Source organism: Neofelis nebulosa, chromosome 10, assembly GCF_028018385.1.
Source record: "Neofelis nebulosa isolate mNeoNeb1 chromosome 10, mNeoNeb1.pri, whole genome shotgun sequence".
Lineage (NCBI taxonomy): Eukaryota > Metazoa > Chordata > Mammalia > Carnivora > Felidae > Neofelis > Neofelis nebulosa.
In genome coordinates this window covers 65,813,185-65,829,768 of record NC_080791.1, presented here as the reverse complement: position 1 = coordinate 65,829,768, position 16,584 = coordinate 65,813,185, and the positions used below count along the sequence as shown (strand labels likewise).

The 16,584-nt window shown below is 44.3% G+C and overlaps 1 protein-coding gene across 6 annotated transcripts in view; it reads left to right on the top strand.

Annotated features, from left to right (window-relative positions):
* The first annotated feature begins 5,263 nt into the window (after window positions 1-5,263).
* SCUBE2 (signal peptide, CUB domain and EGF like domain containing 2) overlaps window positions 5,264-16,584 on the top strand; it is a 63,573-nt gene continuing 52,252 nt past the window's right edge. For 3 of the 6 annotated variants that reach the window (XM_058688180.1, XM_058688177.1, XM_058688175.1), the window contains exons 1-3: window positions 5,954-6,242; window positions 7,075-7,197; window positions 14,343-14,468. In XM_058688180.1, the coding sequence (XP_058544163.1) occupies window positions 5,969-6,242; window positions 7,075-7,197; window positions 14,343-14,468 (523 nt within the window). In that variant the 5' untranslated portion in view covers window positions 5,954-5,968. Of the gene's footprint in view, window positions 5,720-5,953; window positions 6,243-6,315; window positions 6,847-7,074; window positions 7,198-14,342; window positions 14,469-16,584 lie in introns of those variants that run through there. The other 3 variants (XM_058688176.1, XM_058688181.1, XM_058688179.1) reach the window with 3 other exon arrangements.

Here is a 16,584-nt window from a genome sequence, read left to right as displayed (position 1 = left end):
GCAACCCACTGATGAGTGAATAAACACAATGTGAAATACACATACAGTGGCATATTATTCAGACTTTAAAAGAGAGGAAAGGGAGACCTGGGTGGCTCAGTCGGTTAAGCATACTGACTCTTGATTTCAGCTCAGGTCATGTTCTCACAGTTCGTGAGTTGGAGCCCCACATCAGGCTCCATGCTGCTGTGCAGAGCCTGCTTGGGATTCTCTCCCTCTTTCTCTTTGCTCCTCCCCCACTTGCACGCACACATGCACACACACTTTCTCTCTCAAAAATAAATAAATAAACTTTAAAAAATTGTGCATTTACTTTAAAAAACAAAAAAGGAAATTCTGACACAGGCTACAGTATAGATGAACCTTGAAGACTTTATGCTTGGTGAAACCAGCCAGCCACATGTAATGCATGATTCCATTCATATAAGGAAACTTGGAGTAGTCAAATTCATAGAAACAGAAAGTGGAATTGTGGTTGCCAGGAGCTGGGGTGGGTTGGGGTAGGGGGATGAGCAGTTATTGTATAATGGGAACAGTTTCAATTTTGCAGATGAGAAAAGATCTGAATGTGGATGGTGGTGATAGTTGCACAATGCTGCTAAATTGTACACTTAAAAATGGTTAAAATGGTAAATTTTATGTTGCATATATTTTACCACAATTTGAAAACAAAGAAACAGGCCCAATTCAAACAATAAGAATGTGCACTGGCACATAGAACTAGAGACCCTGAGATGGGGAGTGCCTCTGGGTTGGCTCTAGTGTCTCCCTTGGTTTACCCTCTTCAGGTTGGTACCAAGATGGCTACTACAGTTTCTCACTCACTGCAACCACATCCCCGGAAGAAAAGAGAACACTTCCATTCCAGCCTTTCAAGCAAAGGGACTGATTAGAGTGCTGTCATATGCTTATTCCTGAACCCATGACTGTTGCAAGGGGGATAGAATGAAAGATACTGTCTCAGCCAAGTCCAGAGCCTGAAGTTGAGGATGGGGCAGCTTCCCTCAGGAACGTGGCCTGCCTTAGGAAGGGATGACTAACTGTTAGGAAAGAGAAAGGAGCAGATGGGGATGAGTAGGCAACTAGAAACATTTGCTACCTCACATCCAGCTCAGACATATTGAAAAAGTTTTTCAGGAGATGTGAAAGCCATCCATGGAGGAGAAATTAACAGGTGAACAAGAACAGATAGGTTTTCCTTTTAGCATTAATTCTTAGGAACTGCTAACCTGCAGACTTCGGAACTTTCATCCATACCTCGTTGCTTTTGGGGGGACATCTCAGCAAACACCTTTTTCTCTGAGGTATAGTAATATTCATATTACTGGATAAGATGTATCATTTCATTCGCTAAATATTTAGTTTTTAAAGTTTTATTTTTGTTTATGTTTGAGAGAGGGAGAGAGTGCGTGCACACATGTGAGCAGGGGAGGGGCAGAGAGAGAGAGAGGAGGGACAGAGGATCTGAAGCGGGCTCCATGCTGACAGCAGAGAGCCCGATGCAGGGCTTGAACTCATGAACTGTGAGATCATGACCTGAGCTGAAGTCAGATGCTTAACTGACTGAGCCACTCAGGCACCCCTAAATATTTGAGACCCACTTCCATGTTTTTTAGGCCAAGGGAAGAGTGTGGGCAAAAGAAAAGATGTGTGAAAGAAAAATGATAAACTACTGGTATAAGTAGTTTGATGTCTCTGGAGCGCATAGCCTGTGAGAGAATGATAGGAGAGAAGCTGGAAAGTAGAATGGGATCAGATCATAAAAGTCTTGGACTAGGCAGTTCTTGTTTCAGCTTACTTAGGTAAAACACAGTAAAGTGCATTAAGCTTAAGCCAACATCTCAGTTTTTACATATGTATATAAATCCATACAATCACCACCCAGATCAAGACCTAAAACATTTCCAGCATTCCAGAAGTTTCCTTCATGCCTTTCCCAGTCAATCCCCATCCTCAGAGGGAACTACTATTCTGGCCTCAGTTGCTGTTAATTAGTTCTGTCTGTTCTTAAACTTCAGAGAAGTGGACTTGTACAATTTTAGCCTTTTGTGTTTGGCTTCTTTTACTCAGTGTGATGGTCATGAGATATCTCTGTGTTGTTGAACGTCTGAGACTATGTTCATTTTATTGCTCCATAGTATTCCATTGAATGAATATCCAGCAATCTGCTAATGCATTTTCTAGTTGACGGCCATTGGGGTTATTTCCAGTTTTGTGCTAGTGTGACTATAGCTATTGTGAACATTCTTGTACATGTCTTTTGGTGAACATGTGTACTCATTTCTCTTGGGTATATACCTAGAAGTATGTAGGCACGTTTTTGTCTTAGTAGCTACCACCCAACAGTTCTCCAGAGTGGTTGCATCAAGGGAGTTTTGACTTTAGCCTGAGGATGACTGGAAACAGTGGGGTGAAATTTACATTTTACTCTGGCATCCCCTATGGAAGATGGGTGAGATTGTAGACAGACTAGTAAGGAACCACAGACTATGAGTAATAGACCAGGTGAGGGATGATGAGGCCCTGAGTTCTGGAGGCTTGCATGGAGGGAGAGGATGGTTCTGAGAGATGATAAGAAGATAGACTTGACACGGTTGTTTGCATGTAGTAGGGAGGGAATGGAGTCTAGGATGACCGCCAGGTCTCTGACTTGGTGTTGGCAGAATGGCAGCACCCTTCTCTGAGAGAGGGAGCACTTAGGAAGGAGAAGGTTTGAAGCAGAAGATGAGCTCTTTTTGAACATCTTGAATCTGAGAGACCTATGTGAGATCAAGGTGGAGGTATCCAGTAAGCAATTGGATACATGGAACTGAAGTTATGGGAAGAATCCAAGCTGGAGATTTCTGTGATGGAAACAAGGGAATGGGTGAACTTTCAGAAAGGGGATGTAGAAAGAGGATCCCAGAAAGTTGATTGAGAAGGCATTTCCTGAGAGGTAGGAGAAAAATCAGGAGCTTGGCCTGCTGTGATGAAAATCCAGGGAAAAGGAGTTTCCAAAAAGAGTTTCCAAAAGCTGCTGAGAAATAAAAAAAGATGGGCATTGAAAGGGGTCCGGTGAATACAGAGTTTAACCTAGCCATACATGGTGCAGAGGCACCCAGGGTCTTCTGTCTCCACAGTCTTTCTGTGCTAGAAGCCCACACGGGTGAGATGGGCTGATTGGGGCTATCTTCCCTCTCAGGTCTTGTTCACTGGCCTCTCAGCCTGAGACAAGGGAGAAGGAGAGGAGGAGGGAGATACAGCCTCAGTCTAGGGACAGTGGCTGTGGCCTCTCAGAGAAGTTTGTGGAGACCTCAGCTGGACAATAGAGGGCAGATGGCAGCTAGTGCAGGGCTCACCAAGTCCCTCCTGACATTGGAACACTGAAAACATTGACATTTGAACACAAATTTCCCCTGGAGCCTTTCCCCTATGGAAATTTCCAGTTGTAAACCATACTGACTTTAATCTGAAGTGTCAGAAAGGTTGCCCAGGAGTCTGGGAGCCAACCAGCTGAAAGCACATTTGTGTGGAAGTCGGGGCAAACAAAATAGGATTCAGAACATTTTTTGAGATTTGCGCCAGTGGTGAACTTTTCCAGGAAACATGACAAAACTGACCCTCTTAAGCAAAACACTGGGTCTTATCATAATTAATTTGTATTCTTCCTGAAACATAAACTTGGGGAAATGGTGAAGGGAAAGAACAGCACATGTCTTATTTCTTTACCAGGCACAAGGGGCTGGAGGAGGCTCCCATAGAGTTTAATGGGCAGCTTTATGTATTTCTATGCCTTGACTGGAGCTAAAGAGGTCTGTGCCACACAATGGGCAGTTTCTAGTTGGATTTTAAAAGAAAATAACTTTGATCATTTCAAAAGCAATGAAGCCTGATGCAGCGAAGAGAAAAGAAAGCGGTAATTTATGGCTACCATTAAGGACACAAAGACAAAGGCGGAGGGAACATTTCACTAAGTGAAGATTTACAAATGTGTAAAAAACCATCCTTATGACTAAAAATAGCGGAGTGTCTCTCGGTACCAAACAAAAGGGGATAGGAGGGAGGGGCAAAGACAGAAAGAGGGATGCAACCTGCCTGCCTTCACTGGGGATGAAAAGGTCAAAAGAAAACAACCACAGAAAAGTTATTTTCTCAGATTCTTCATCAGGCAGCAGCACTAACAATGAAGGCCCAAAGAGGCAGTCTTCACCTAGGCCCATGGGCATGGGAAGGACAGGGGCCGCAGTCGGGGTGTAGTGCTACAGAGTGGAGAGCTCTGGGAAGGGCATGGACCCCAGGAAGACATGTTTTTGTGCATGAGTTAGGTGGGTATTTTTTGTGATGTTTATTTTTTTTCTGATTACCAAAGGTGTGCTTGTGTGTGTGAATAGATAGATCTATATATACACTATTCATATATATTCATTATTGAATTTTCTCCTGTAAATATATACACACATACACATAGGTATGTATGTATGTATGTATGTATGTATATTTACAGGAGAAAATTGGATAAAGAGGAGCTCTGATTAAAACCACTCAGTATTTTCTTGCATCTCGAAATTGTAGCTGCATTTGTTCCTGGAGTGATGCTGAGTGTAGTGGGCTCTGTCATCCGTGGCAAGGGGGGTATGGGAAGTCCCTGTACATGGGTTCCCTTGTCAGGACTGTCTTGCTTGGAGGGCCAGCTCACATTTGCCACCTGCATCTGCAGCTGGCCCAATCTGACATTATGAGTTCAGGTGGTCATAGATACCATCTGTGCCTCAGGCAAAATTGGTGGTTTCTTGTCCTTGGTGCTCACCTTTGACCTCTAGCCCCCTTTCCCTTCACGTTTTGGCTGCCCTGTACATACACGTTGAACTAGTGTTCAGTGAGATGAGCATCTTCTGCTGTGATTCCTGGCCCATTAGTGCACCAGAGAGGCACAGTCTAAGCAAGTGCCTCAGTGGGACAGGTGGGACACTGCGTGGGGCTGGGGATCACAGGAGGCTTGGGCTGGACAGAATGGAGAAGGGTGCAGAGTGTGTGTGAAGGTGAGCAGGGAAGCTGGGGTTGTCTCCCCTGAATCTCCTGAGGGTCCAACCACATTACTCACCCCAAGTGGAGAGGTGGGAAAGCCCTACAGGTGGCCTTGGAGTTCAGGGAGTATAGGATTCTGAGCTACACAGGACACTTTCTGGGAGCCTCCCGTCTGAATATTTCAGGCCAGAGTGCTATTTGTCCTCACAAAGAAGGACTGGGTCAAGTTGTAGGGCACTGCAAACAGGCAGCGCACGAGGCTCTGAGGGCTGGAACGGAGCAGCGGGGGTGCAGGAGCAGCGGGTTTGGCGACGGGGCCTGCACTGGGGACGCTGACAGCCGCCCTCCGGCCACCACGGCCGCGCCCCCTCCACCCCGAGCCCGGAGGGGGAAGGGAGGGGGACTGGAGGGGAGGCACTGCCCCCCGCGCCGCCCGCCCCGGCCCGGGGAGGACCGTGTGAAAATGAGGCCGGGGCTCGGGGGCCGGGCGGGGCCGGGCCGGGGGTGTCAGAGCGCGGCGGGCAGGGCGCCCGCGCACACCTCCCGGAGCCGCCGCCACGCTCGCCGCCTCTGCCCGCAGCCGCCGCGCCATCCATGGGGGTCTTGGGCCGCGGCTGCCCCGGGACGGCCGGGGCGCTGCTGCCGCTGCTGCTGCCGCTGCTTCTGACCGCGGCCGTCCCGCCCGGCCGGAGCCGCGCCCCAGGGCCGCCTGAGGGTGAGTGTCCGCACCTCCGGAGCCTCGGGCACGCACCTGGCAGGGGCATGCGGAGCCGGCGGCGGGAAGGGGTCCCGGGTCCCCTGGTAGGGTCGCGCCGCGCTGGCCCGCCCCGGGCTCGGCTGCGGAAGCTCCGCGTGGCCCCCGCTCCCCTGGGGCCTCACCCGCGGGCCAGGCCACGGAACCACCACCGCTTGGGCTAGAGGCCCAGGGCCTGAGTGCTGCGGCCCGGCCTCGGACACGGGGCTAATGACAGTTCCCAGCCCGGTCCCGCCGCCCGGGGTCCCTGGAGAGCGCCTGGTAGTCAGTCTCTCACCCGCTGAGAAAGACGGAGGGCACCAGAGTCACCGGGGTCCGGCTCCTCATTGTGTAGATGGGGAAACTGAGGGCCCCGGGCGGGGTACGTCCGTGAGGTCTCGGCAGCTTTGCTCCTGCTTTTCTTCTGGGGCCGGGAAGTTCGGCCGGCTTCAGGGTTGGCTCCGGAGAGTTTTCTGCCGGTTGAGGATCCATCCGGGAATACCCCGTAAGCCGCAACAAACCTGGGTTTTTTGTTTTGTTTCGTTTTGTTTTGTTTTCTGCTGCCAGAGAAAAGTACTCTGGACGTTCTGCATTAACAGGACTCGTAATATTTTCAAAACTTTTGTTTTTAATTAACATCCTGGAGTGGTATCAACCCAGGAAATACTTCCACCAAGGCCGGTTTCCAGGTTGAGAGTGTGAGCAGCTGGTTGATGGGGTGTGGGAACCATTCCCACTTTGCACCTCCATCTGAGGGCTGGGGATGGTGTGGTCAGAGCCCAGGGCAAGCTACTCCCCCATCCCCCAAACCCTGAGAAAGCTGACACTGCCTGGTTTTCACAGTGTTTTGTTTTGTTTTGTTTTGTTGCCAACCTGGTCTTTCCTTCAACAGGCATTTGTTATTGCCTACTCATGTGCCAGGCACTGTGCTTGGCATCAGGGACACCCACTCAGTCTGTAATCAAGACACCATTTAGAGGGGAGGACAGGCAGGAAAACAGAGAGTGACAATTCTGTGTGATATGTGTTATGAAAGGAGATAAATATGGGAGCAGGTCGTGGAGGACACCCACCTACAATGGGGGATCATGGTAGGCTTCTTGGAGAAGGTGAGTGAAAGAGTGTGTGTGTGTGGGGGTGTAGTCTAGTCAAAGGGAACAGGCTGTGCCTGGGAAAGGAGCCTGGAAGTGGTATGGTTCATCCCAGGGTTCCCAAAGAGTTTAGCTGATGAGGAGTGAAGGGGGGTTTCTGGTGGGAGGTGAAGCTACCAGAGGACCAAGGCCAGATCACAGAGGGCTTGGGGCACCATACCAAGTGCTTGCTATGCTCTTTTGCAGATGTGGACGAGTGTGCCCAAGGGCTAGATGACTGCCACACCAATGCCTTCTGTCAGAATACACTCACCTCCTACAAGTGCTCCTGCAAGCCTGGCTACCGAGGGGACGGCAGGCAGTGTGAGGGTAAGTGACTGGGGTACCTGTGGTGAGTGGGCCAGCTGGTGAAGCTCCCTACCTCCTCAGCACTTGTAGTGACCACTCATGTTGGTAAAAGTGCTGCTCCTCTGCCCCCCCAGGTCATACCACCCACCCCCAAAATCCATTTCAGACCCTTAAAGCACTAGGAACATCAGGTCTTTCCTAGAGCTGATCATACAGTTTTATGTGGTTCCGAAATGTCCTTTTGTCTGGCTTGTGAAAAAGAAAAGAGGTGCTTTAGTATTTTTGGTGCCTATCAGTTTGGGAGCAGAAAGCCCCAATCAGGAGAGCCGTGCCTGCCAGGGAAGGGCTGATCCTGCGCCTCCCTGGGGCAGTTTACACCCTCGCCCAGGAGTCTGAGTGCAGGAGTCTTTCCCTCCACGGCTGGCTCTGGAGGCTCCATCTTGTTCTTGGCTTCAGGCTGGCGTTGTGACCTCCCAAACTTTAGAGGTACACCAAGCGCCAGCCTTATTTGAAGCTGCATGTTCACCCTGGAAAGATGTAGGCAGAGGGATACCTTGAGCCCTTGGAGTTCCAGATCTTTGAGCCTAAAGTCTGATCTCTGTCATCCTGTGTTCTGGGCCAGTGTCATGAATTCTGAAATTCAGAACTAGCCAGAGACTGGGTACTGAAAGGAGGAGGCTATTCCTGGGGATGGAAATCATGGCATGTTGGAACTGGCAGGGCTCTTCAGGGGAGCTCTGACATTCCTATCGCTCAGATGTGAGACCCTGAGGCCCCTGGGGAATTGAGAGGGGGGCTTGTGGCCATAATAACACAGTTAAAAGAAAAGTGAAAGAAAGTCAGATGTTTACCCTATCTCTGTCCCTGGACCCATATCTCCTGTATTCACTCAGCTTCCTGATGTCCTTCTTTGGTGAGAAATCCTGATATTTATACTTTGTGCATGAGGAGCAAAACTTGCCTCTCCTATCAGAGGAGACGTGCTCCTGGTCAGGTTCGTAGCAAATGGGGTTGGTAGTCTATCCTTAAAGCCCTTGTGTTTCTTCAAGTTTGTGTTTTCCCAGAGATAGGCAGCCATCTCTCACCGAAAGACTACCTCTCCCTGAGACATCTCTCTGCAGGTTCCTCCATACCACACTCTCACTGTATTAAATATTCTATTTACAGTACTGGAATTCACACATGTTGGTACCCTGCTTGGGGGAAAAATGTTCACTCTTTCACTGGTTTTCCAGTCACTGTATACTCTCTGGGGGTGGAGATGGGCAGAAACTGTGCTATGGTTTCTTTGAGTTAGAATACATATTTAGTAAATGATGTTGAATGACAAGTGGCAGGAATTTCCTTATTCTTAGCTGTTGGGCTTGACGTATGACACATGGAATTGAATTGCTGACAGTTTATAGCTGAAAAGCCTACTATTTAGCTTAAAATAACTAAAATGATTGACTGGAGTTGTTGCTTTTATATATTTAAATTGGCTCTAAAATGATAATATATATTATTGGTATAAAAGTCAAACAATACAGAAAATGTATGAAATAGTATCTTTTACTTATTTATTTTTAAGTTTATTTATTTATTTTGAAAGAGAGAGTGAGAGAGCATGCCATGAGTGGGGGAGGGAAAGAGAGAGAGGGAGAAAGAATCCTAAGCAAGCTCCCTGCTGTCAGCACTGCACCCTACCAGGGACTGATTGAAGGGCTTGATCTCAGGACTCTCTCAGGGCTCAATCTCACAAACCATGAGATCGCGACCTGAGCAGAAATCAAGAGTCTGATGCTTAACCAACTGAGCAACCCAGGAGCCCCTAGAGGGATTTGATCTTTTAAATGCCTGTAACACTTTTGAATACATATGAAGTTATGTTTTTTCATTATAAGAATTGATATGGTAGGAATTGACACAATAAGTGAATGTCCTGTGTTTCCTCACAATAAAATTAAGGTTATGCATTTGTAGTAATACACAAAGTAAAAGTAAAAAGTAAAAGAAGCTTTTGTCAAGGCTACTATGGAAGTGCTATTATACACTTTTTACTGCATTACTTGGGGAGGAGACACATGATGTTAATATGTCCCCCTACTGGTGATATTAACCTTGATCACCTGGTTAAGATGTTGTATCCTGAGGGGGAAAAAAGTTACAAACAGAGATGGAGGCAAACCATAAGAGACTCTTAAATACAGAGAACAAACTGAGGGTTGATGGGTGGGGAGGGCAGGGAAAATGGGTGATAGGCATTGAGGAGAGCACTTGTTGGGATGACCCCTGGGTGCCGTATGTAAGTGATGAATCTGCTCCTGAAGCCTGAAGCTCCCATCTGCATGGGAATCTGCTCCTGAAGCCAAGAGCACACTGTATACACTGTGTATTAGCTAACTTGGCAATAAATTATTAAAAAAAAAAAAGATGGTGCATCCTGGGTTTCTCTGTTGCAAAATTACTATTTTTTCTTTTTGCAATAACACACATCTTAAGGTAGATACATTCATCCTGTGCTAATATTCTGTTACTTCTCAAGTCTTTTTTTTAAAATCTTTTAAAAAAAAATGTTTATTTTTGAGAGACAGAGAGACAGAGAGCAAGCAGGGGAGGGGCAGAGTGAGAGGGAGACACAGAATCTGAAGTAGGCTCCAAGCTGTGAGCTGTCAGAGCAGAACCTGATGCAGGGCCCCAACCTACAAACCATGAGATCATGATCTGAGCTGAGCTTAGCCAACTGAGCCACCCAGGAGCCCCTCTTCTCAAGTCTTTGCCCACTGATTTTGGCATCCAACTGTGGATCTTGTCTGCAACAATTATTACTATGATGTAATAATTGGTAATTTTGTATTTCCCTCATTCCATATACATCTATTAACTGAGATTCTTCTGTAAGGAAGACTTGTTGTTGCTTCTCCCCCATTTATTTATGCATTGATTTATGTATTTATGCCAGTATGGACTGGTAGATATTTAATTATATGTATAGTTATTTATTTTGGGCTCAAATTGTTTCAGCTTTAGCCATTGGGAGCTCCTTCACATTGTTTCCTGTGTCCTTTTGACATGCCCCCATCCTTTTTGGGGGCAGTTCTTTGTTTTCTGGTACCATAAGATACCACAGACTCATCTTGTATTTTCCCTTCCCAGCCCTGGAACCAACCACTTCTTTAAGGAGCCCTGGTTTCTTTTATTGGAAAATGGTATATAGCAACCAAGATCTGAATGCTTGGTGTTCTTACTGTTACTGGGATGTCACTGCTCCTAGGCTATCTCACTGGACAGAACTAGGAAACATATGTATGTATTCTAACCCACATATACACATTTATCTATATTTATTGCTTATATTTATCCATTTGTATATATATTAAAAACAATGACTTACACTGATGATGCTTTGGATTCCAAAACAATGCCACAAGATTCATTGAATCTCCCTCTTTGGTTATTCATAACTTCTTTTTCCAACAGTGAGAAAGGTGGCTCTCATTATCTGCAAGATAGTTACTTGTTTGTTGAATCCAAGTATACACATAAATAATTTACAACACTATTAATCTATAGCCTTGCAAGTAAAACAGATTTACGAGAGTACAGTATCTGTTTGTAGCTATCTTTATTTTTAGCCTTACAACATTCAGTTAATATATTGGTTTTCAAAGTCACTTGGTTAGTACTTTTTTTTTCTACATTTCCTTCAGTGTGGTTGTTATTCATTTGTAATACAGTTGAGTTCATTTGTTTCTGTTTGTATCCTATTTTTTATGTGTTCTTCCCCCACCTCTGTATACTAGTTTATATATGTATGTACATAAGAAGATATGTATTTACTTATGTATATATGTATGTATTCATCCATGTATCACTATGGTGCTGAGAGTCAAAACTATATAAAAAAGCATACTCAGGGGTGCCTGGGTGGCTCAGTCGGTTAAGCGTCTGACTCTTGGTCTTGGTTCAGGTCATGATCTCACAGTTTGTGTCATTAAGCCTCACATTGGGCTCTGTGCTGACAGTGTGTAGTCTGCTTGAGATTCTCTCTCTCTCTCTCTCTCTCTCTCTCTCTCTCTCTCTCTCTCTTTCTCTCTATTTAAAGTTTAAATAAACTTTAAACATAAAATAGAATAAAATTAAATTAAATTAAATTAAAAGGCACACTCAGAGAAGTATTACTCCTTCTCCCTATTCTTGTTCCTCTGTTCCTCATTCCTCCTCTCTCTTTTTTAATGTTTATTTATTTATTTATTTTGAAAGACAGAGAAAGAGACCATGCATGTGAGCAGGAGAGGGGCAGAGAGAGAGCAGGGGAGGGACTGTCGGGGCAGAGCCAGACGTGGGGCTCAATCTCATAAATTGTGAGATTGTGACCTGAACCAAAATCAAGAGTCTAATGCTTAAACCGACTGAGCCACCCAGGTGCCCCTCATTCCTTCTTTTCATCCTTTTCCCACATACCATGGATTGATTACCAATCTTTTTTAGTTTCTGATTTATTCTCCTGCCTCCTACATTTCTTTTGCAGCAAATGTGTAATTTTCCTTTTAACTACTTTAGTGAATTCTAATTTGTATACCATAAAAGACACCAATTCTAAATAAGTATAAAAATCAATGATTTTGAGTAAATTAGCTGAGTTGTGCAGCCATCACATAATCCACTTTTCAAACATTTCCCTTGTCTCAGTAAGATCCCTTATGCCCAGGTACAGTTAATCCTTATTCCCAGCCCCAGCTCCAGGCAGCCTCTAGTCTACTTTCTGTCTCTATAGATTGGCCTTTCTGGATATTTCATATAAATAGAATCATACAACATGTGGTCTTTTGTTTTTGGCTTCTTAAAAAAAAATTTTTTTTAATGTTATTTTTTAATTTATTTTTGAGAGAGAGAGACAGAGCGTGAGTAGGGGAGGGGCAGAGAGAGACAGAAACACGGAATCTGAAGCAGGCTCCAGGCTCCAAGCTGTCAGCACAGAGCCCAACGTGGGGCTCGAACTTGTGAACCACAAGATCACGACCTGAGCCGAAGTTGGCTGCTTAACCGACTGAGCTACCTAGACGCCCCTCACCCAGCATGTTTTTGAGGTTCATCCATGTTGTAGCCTGTACTGGCATTTTATTTTATTTTTTAATTGTTAACTAGCATTCTGTTGTATGGACATACTATATTTTGTTTATCCATTCACTGGTTGATGGACATTTGGCTTGTTTCTACTTTTGGGCTATGTTGCTATGAACATTTACCTACAAAGTCTTTGTTATGGACATAATTTTTCATTTCTCTTGAATATATACCTAGGAGTGAACTTTCTAGATCACACATGGTAAATTTATGTTTAACCTTTTAAGAAACGGCTATACTGTGTCCAAAGTGGTGCCATCTTACATTGACATCAGCAGTATATAACGGTTCCCATTTCTCCACATCCTATTGTCTGTCTTTTTAAAAAATAACTATTTATTTATTTTTGAAAGAGAGAGAGAGAGAGAGCCCAAGTGGAGGCAGGCCAGAGAAGGATCTGAAGTGGGCTTGGCACTGACAGCACAGGGCCTGATCCATGCAGGGCTCAAACTCATGAACTGTGAGATCTGACCTGAGCCAAAGTCAGTCACTTGTTTAACTGACTGAGCCACCCAGCCTCCCCTATTGTCTGTCTTTTTTTTATCATAACTGTTCCTGTGAGTGTGAAATGGTATCTCACTGCAGTTTTAATTTGAATTCCCCTAATAATTAATGACGTCAGCGGTCTTTTCATATGCTTTTTTACCCATTTGTATATCATCTTTGGGTGACATGTCTATTCAAATCTTTGCCCATTCGAAAATTGGATTGTTTGTCTTCTTTGTTGTAAGAGTCCTTTGTAAGTCCTTTATAACGTATGTGGTTTGCAAATATTTTCCACCAAACTGTGGCTTGTCTTTATTTTCATAAGTATGAAAGTTGTAAATTTTGATAAAGTCCAACTTATTAATTTTAAAATTTATGAATTGTGTGTTTGGTGTTGTATCTAAGAAATCTTTACCTAATCCAAGGTCTCAAGATTTTCTCATAAAAGTTTTATGTTTTCTCTTTAAAGTTTTACAGTTTAAGCTCTTATATTTGGGTCTCTGATCCATTTTGAGTTGATTTTTGTGGAGATATGAGATAAGGGCCCAAATTCATCTTTTGCTGATGGATATTGTCTAAGCACCATTTGTTGAAAAGACTATCATTTCTCCCAACAAATTGGACAAGACGATCATTTGTCCCAACAAATTAGACAAGAGTGCTAAAGCACTCTTATCTAAAGTCAAGTGACCATAAATATAATGGTTTATTTCTGGACTCTATTCTGTTCCATTGATCTGTTTTTCTTTATGCCTGTATCACACTGTCTTGATAACTATAGATTTTTGGTAAGTGAAAGTCCTCCAAATCTGTTCTCCTTCTTCAACATTGTTTTGGTTCTTCTGAGTCTTTTGCATTTCTATATAAATTGGATAAGCTTGTCAAGTTCTGTCAAAAAACATGCTGGAATTTCATGTGTATGTTTTTTCATATTCCCTTATTTTTTTTCCCTGATAATAAACTACGGGTACTCTCTCACATTTTGATTTTTTTTTTTTTTAATGTTTTTTATTTATTTTTGGGACAGAGAGAGACAGAGCATGAACGGGGGAGGGGCAGAGAGAGAGGGAGACACAGAATCGGAAACAGGCTCCAGGCTCCGAGCCATCAGCCCAGAGCCTGACGCGGGGCTCGAACTCACGGACCGCGAGATCGTGACCTGGCTGAAGTCGGACGCTTAACCGACTGCGCCACCCAGGCACCCGTCACATTTTGATTTTTTAACTTAGTAGTATATCCTAGAAATCACCCTAAATCAGTTCATAGAAATCTTTCTCATTCTTTATTTTTTTAATTAATTAATTTTTAACAGCTGCACAGTATTGGATCGAATAAATGTACCGTAGTCCTTCAAATACTCTCTCCTATGTATGGGCATTTCGGTTGTTTCTAGTATTTTGTGATTACAAACAGTACTGCAGTGAATTACCTTGTGCACATTTATTTTCCTGTTGTTGGAGATGTATCTTGAGGATAGAGTCCTAGAAGTGGGATGGCTGGTGGAAGGTAAATACATTATATCTCCATACTAAAGAGATGCCACCTGTCTGGCTTACTTCTGTTTTATTCCTCAGACATTGATGAATGTGAAAATGAATTCAACGGAGGCTGTGTCCATGACTGTTTGAATATTCCAGGCAATTATCGCTGTACTTGTTTTGATGGCTTCATGTTGGCTCATGATGGTCATAATTGTCTTGGTAAGGAAAACAGTTGGAAATCGCAATTCTACTCTACCTACCCTCCGGCACCCCACCCTTTTCTTTCCTTTGATGAAAACATACTCATTAAAACAAAAAGGGGATCAGAGACTTGTGTTTTCTGCCCCCCTCAAAATCATAGTCCCTGAGAGAAAACCAGGTAAAGTGTTTTGGTTTATATGTGATCATTCATAATGTAAATTCTCCATTAGTCTAAGGAGATGGACAACATCATTGTTACTACGTATTGACTTTCTAGCATTGACTTGTCACCTTTAAGATCTTTGATTTAATGCTGTAAGTATCTCTATTCTAGAATTAGGTAAAACTACTTATTCTGAAAATTCCAAATATGTGATTGGATTTCAGCCAGGTAACCCCACCTCCTTTTTTCTTGAAAGGCAAAGGAGTTCAAACAGAAACCTTCCATTAACATCATCCTATTATCCCACAAAACAGAAACATCTGTCGGAGTTTTAGTTCCTGAGTTACGGACTGCAAAGAGCATTGTTTACATTCGTTGCTTATGCCAGGAATAAACAGAATTCAGAAATAGCAAGCAACTGGATGGGACTGGGTGTGGAATAGTCTTAGAGGATGTAGCACACTTGGCAGAAAGGTATTCATGGTCTGTTTGCATTTTAAGGCTGGTGTTATCAGTTGTGCAGGAGGACATCATGGGACACAGATGGCATCAGGGTCCTTTGATGCTGATGACCTTTTATGCGGTTAACCTGCTGATATCTGCTTGGCCCACCAAGGAGTAACTTGAACCAGGTCCTGACACAGAGTGGACAGCTACTGAGATGCTCCCTTATAGTACAGGGGGAATGGCCACTTGATTAAATGCTTTGAGATCAGCATAGATAAGTACAGACAGAACTTGTTTTTTGAGTGGTAGAGAAGGAAAGTCTTTCCAAAGTCTTTTGATTCTGGGAATCAATCCTTGTATGATGTTTATCCCGCTTCACTGTCACCTGGAACCCCATCCTGAAATAGATTCTGTCCCTTCCTATTTGTGCTCTGTGTGGGAGGTCAGTCTTTGGGTCAGACCACTTGGCCTTCCAAGCCTGTAGCTGTCAGGAAGATTTGATTGAGGGCTGGGGGCTCACTAACCCCTTTGCAGACTGTCTAGGGCAGCCAGGCCTCAAAAAGACACTAGAGAGACCATCATGACAACAATAATCAATTGAGATTAATTAAAAACTGAACAAAATATGAAGTCACTTTCAGTGTGTAATATTTTGGGAAGCATGCAGTATGTTTGGAGGGTTTGGCTTTGTTTTTTTACCATTATCTGGGGTAAATCTCACATGTCCTTTTGGTTTGCCAAAAGTGGCATTTTGGGAATTTATATCTAATGGCAGATCTAGTCATTACAGTTTTGCCTAAACCCCAAGTTGTGCTTGGGGGAATGTGTAAGATTCTTAAGAGCAACAGGCCAAACTATGCAGGGTTTAAGCACCTGGGCCAGCGTTGGGTCAGGTGGTTTTGAGGAAAGGCCAGTTCAGAAATCCTCAGCCCAGGAGTCTTTTCCTTGCCTTGTCTGCTAACACAGATATTTCAGCAGCCTCTCTCCATTCCCCCTCTTTGGGGTCTCTTTGTGGACTTGGTAGCAAGGATTTTCCTGACAGAAAGATCCTGAGTATCCACTGAGTGTATCCAAAGGGGCAAACGATTCTTTAAAGGAAGCCATGAGAAATAAAGTGATATAGTTAGAAGAGCAGGACCAGCAGATACAGAGATTTCTCTGCCATTTAGACTTGAAAGGGTTGAAGCATTTTGTGACAAGGAAGCTCAGAGCCAGAACTTTTCAGGAGCAGCACTTTTCTGTGTTCTCTGGGATGACCCCTTGCCTCTCCTCAGCCCCTTACCACATACTAGCTACAATATACCAGAATATACACAGTACAAATACTACTTAAGTCTGGCACCAAACCCAGACTTCTCCAAGATCCTGAATGCCATTGAGCTTGAAAAATGAAATGTAGCTTTTCCACATAGCTCACCTGCCTGAATTCAGTTTCCATTTTTTGAGTGTCTGGGAGTGCATTGTAGCTATTCAGTGTGGGGGCCGTGGTTCTCAACTCTGGCTGCACGTTAGAGTCACTGGAGA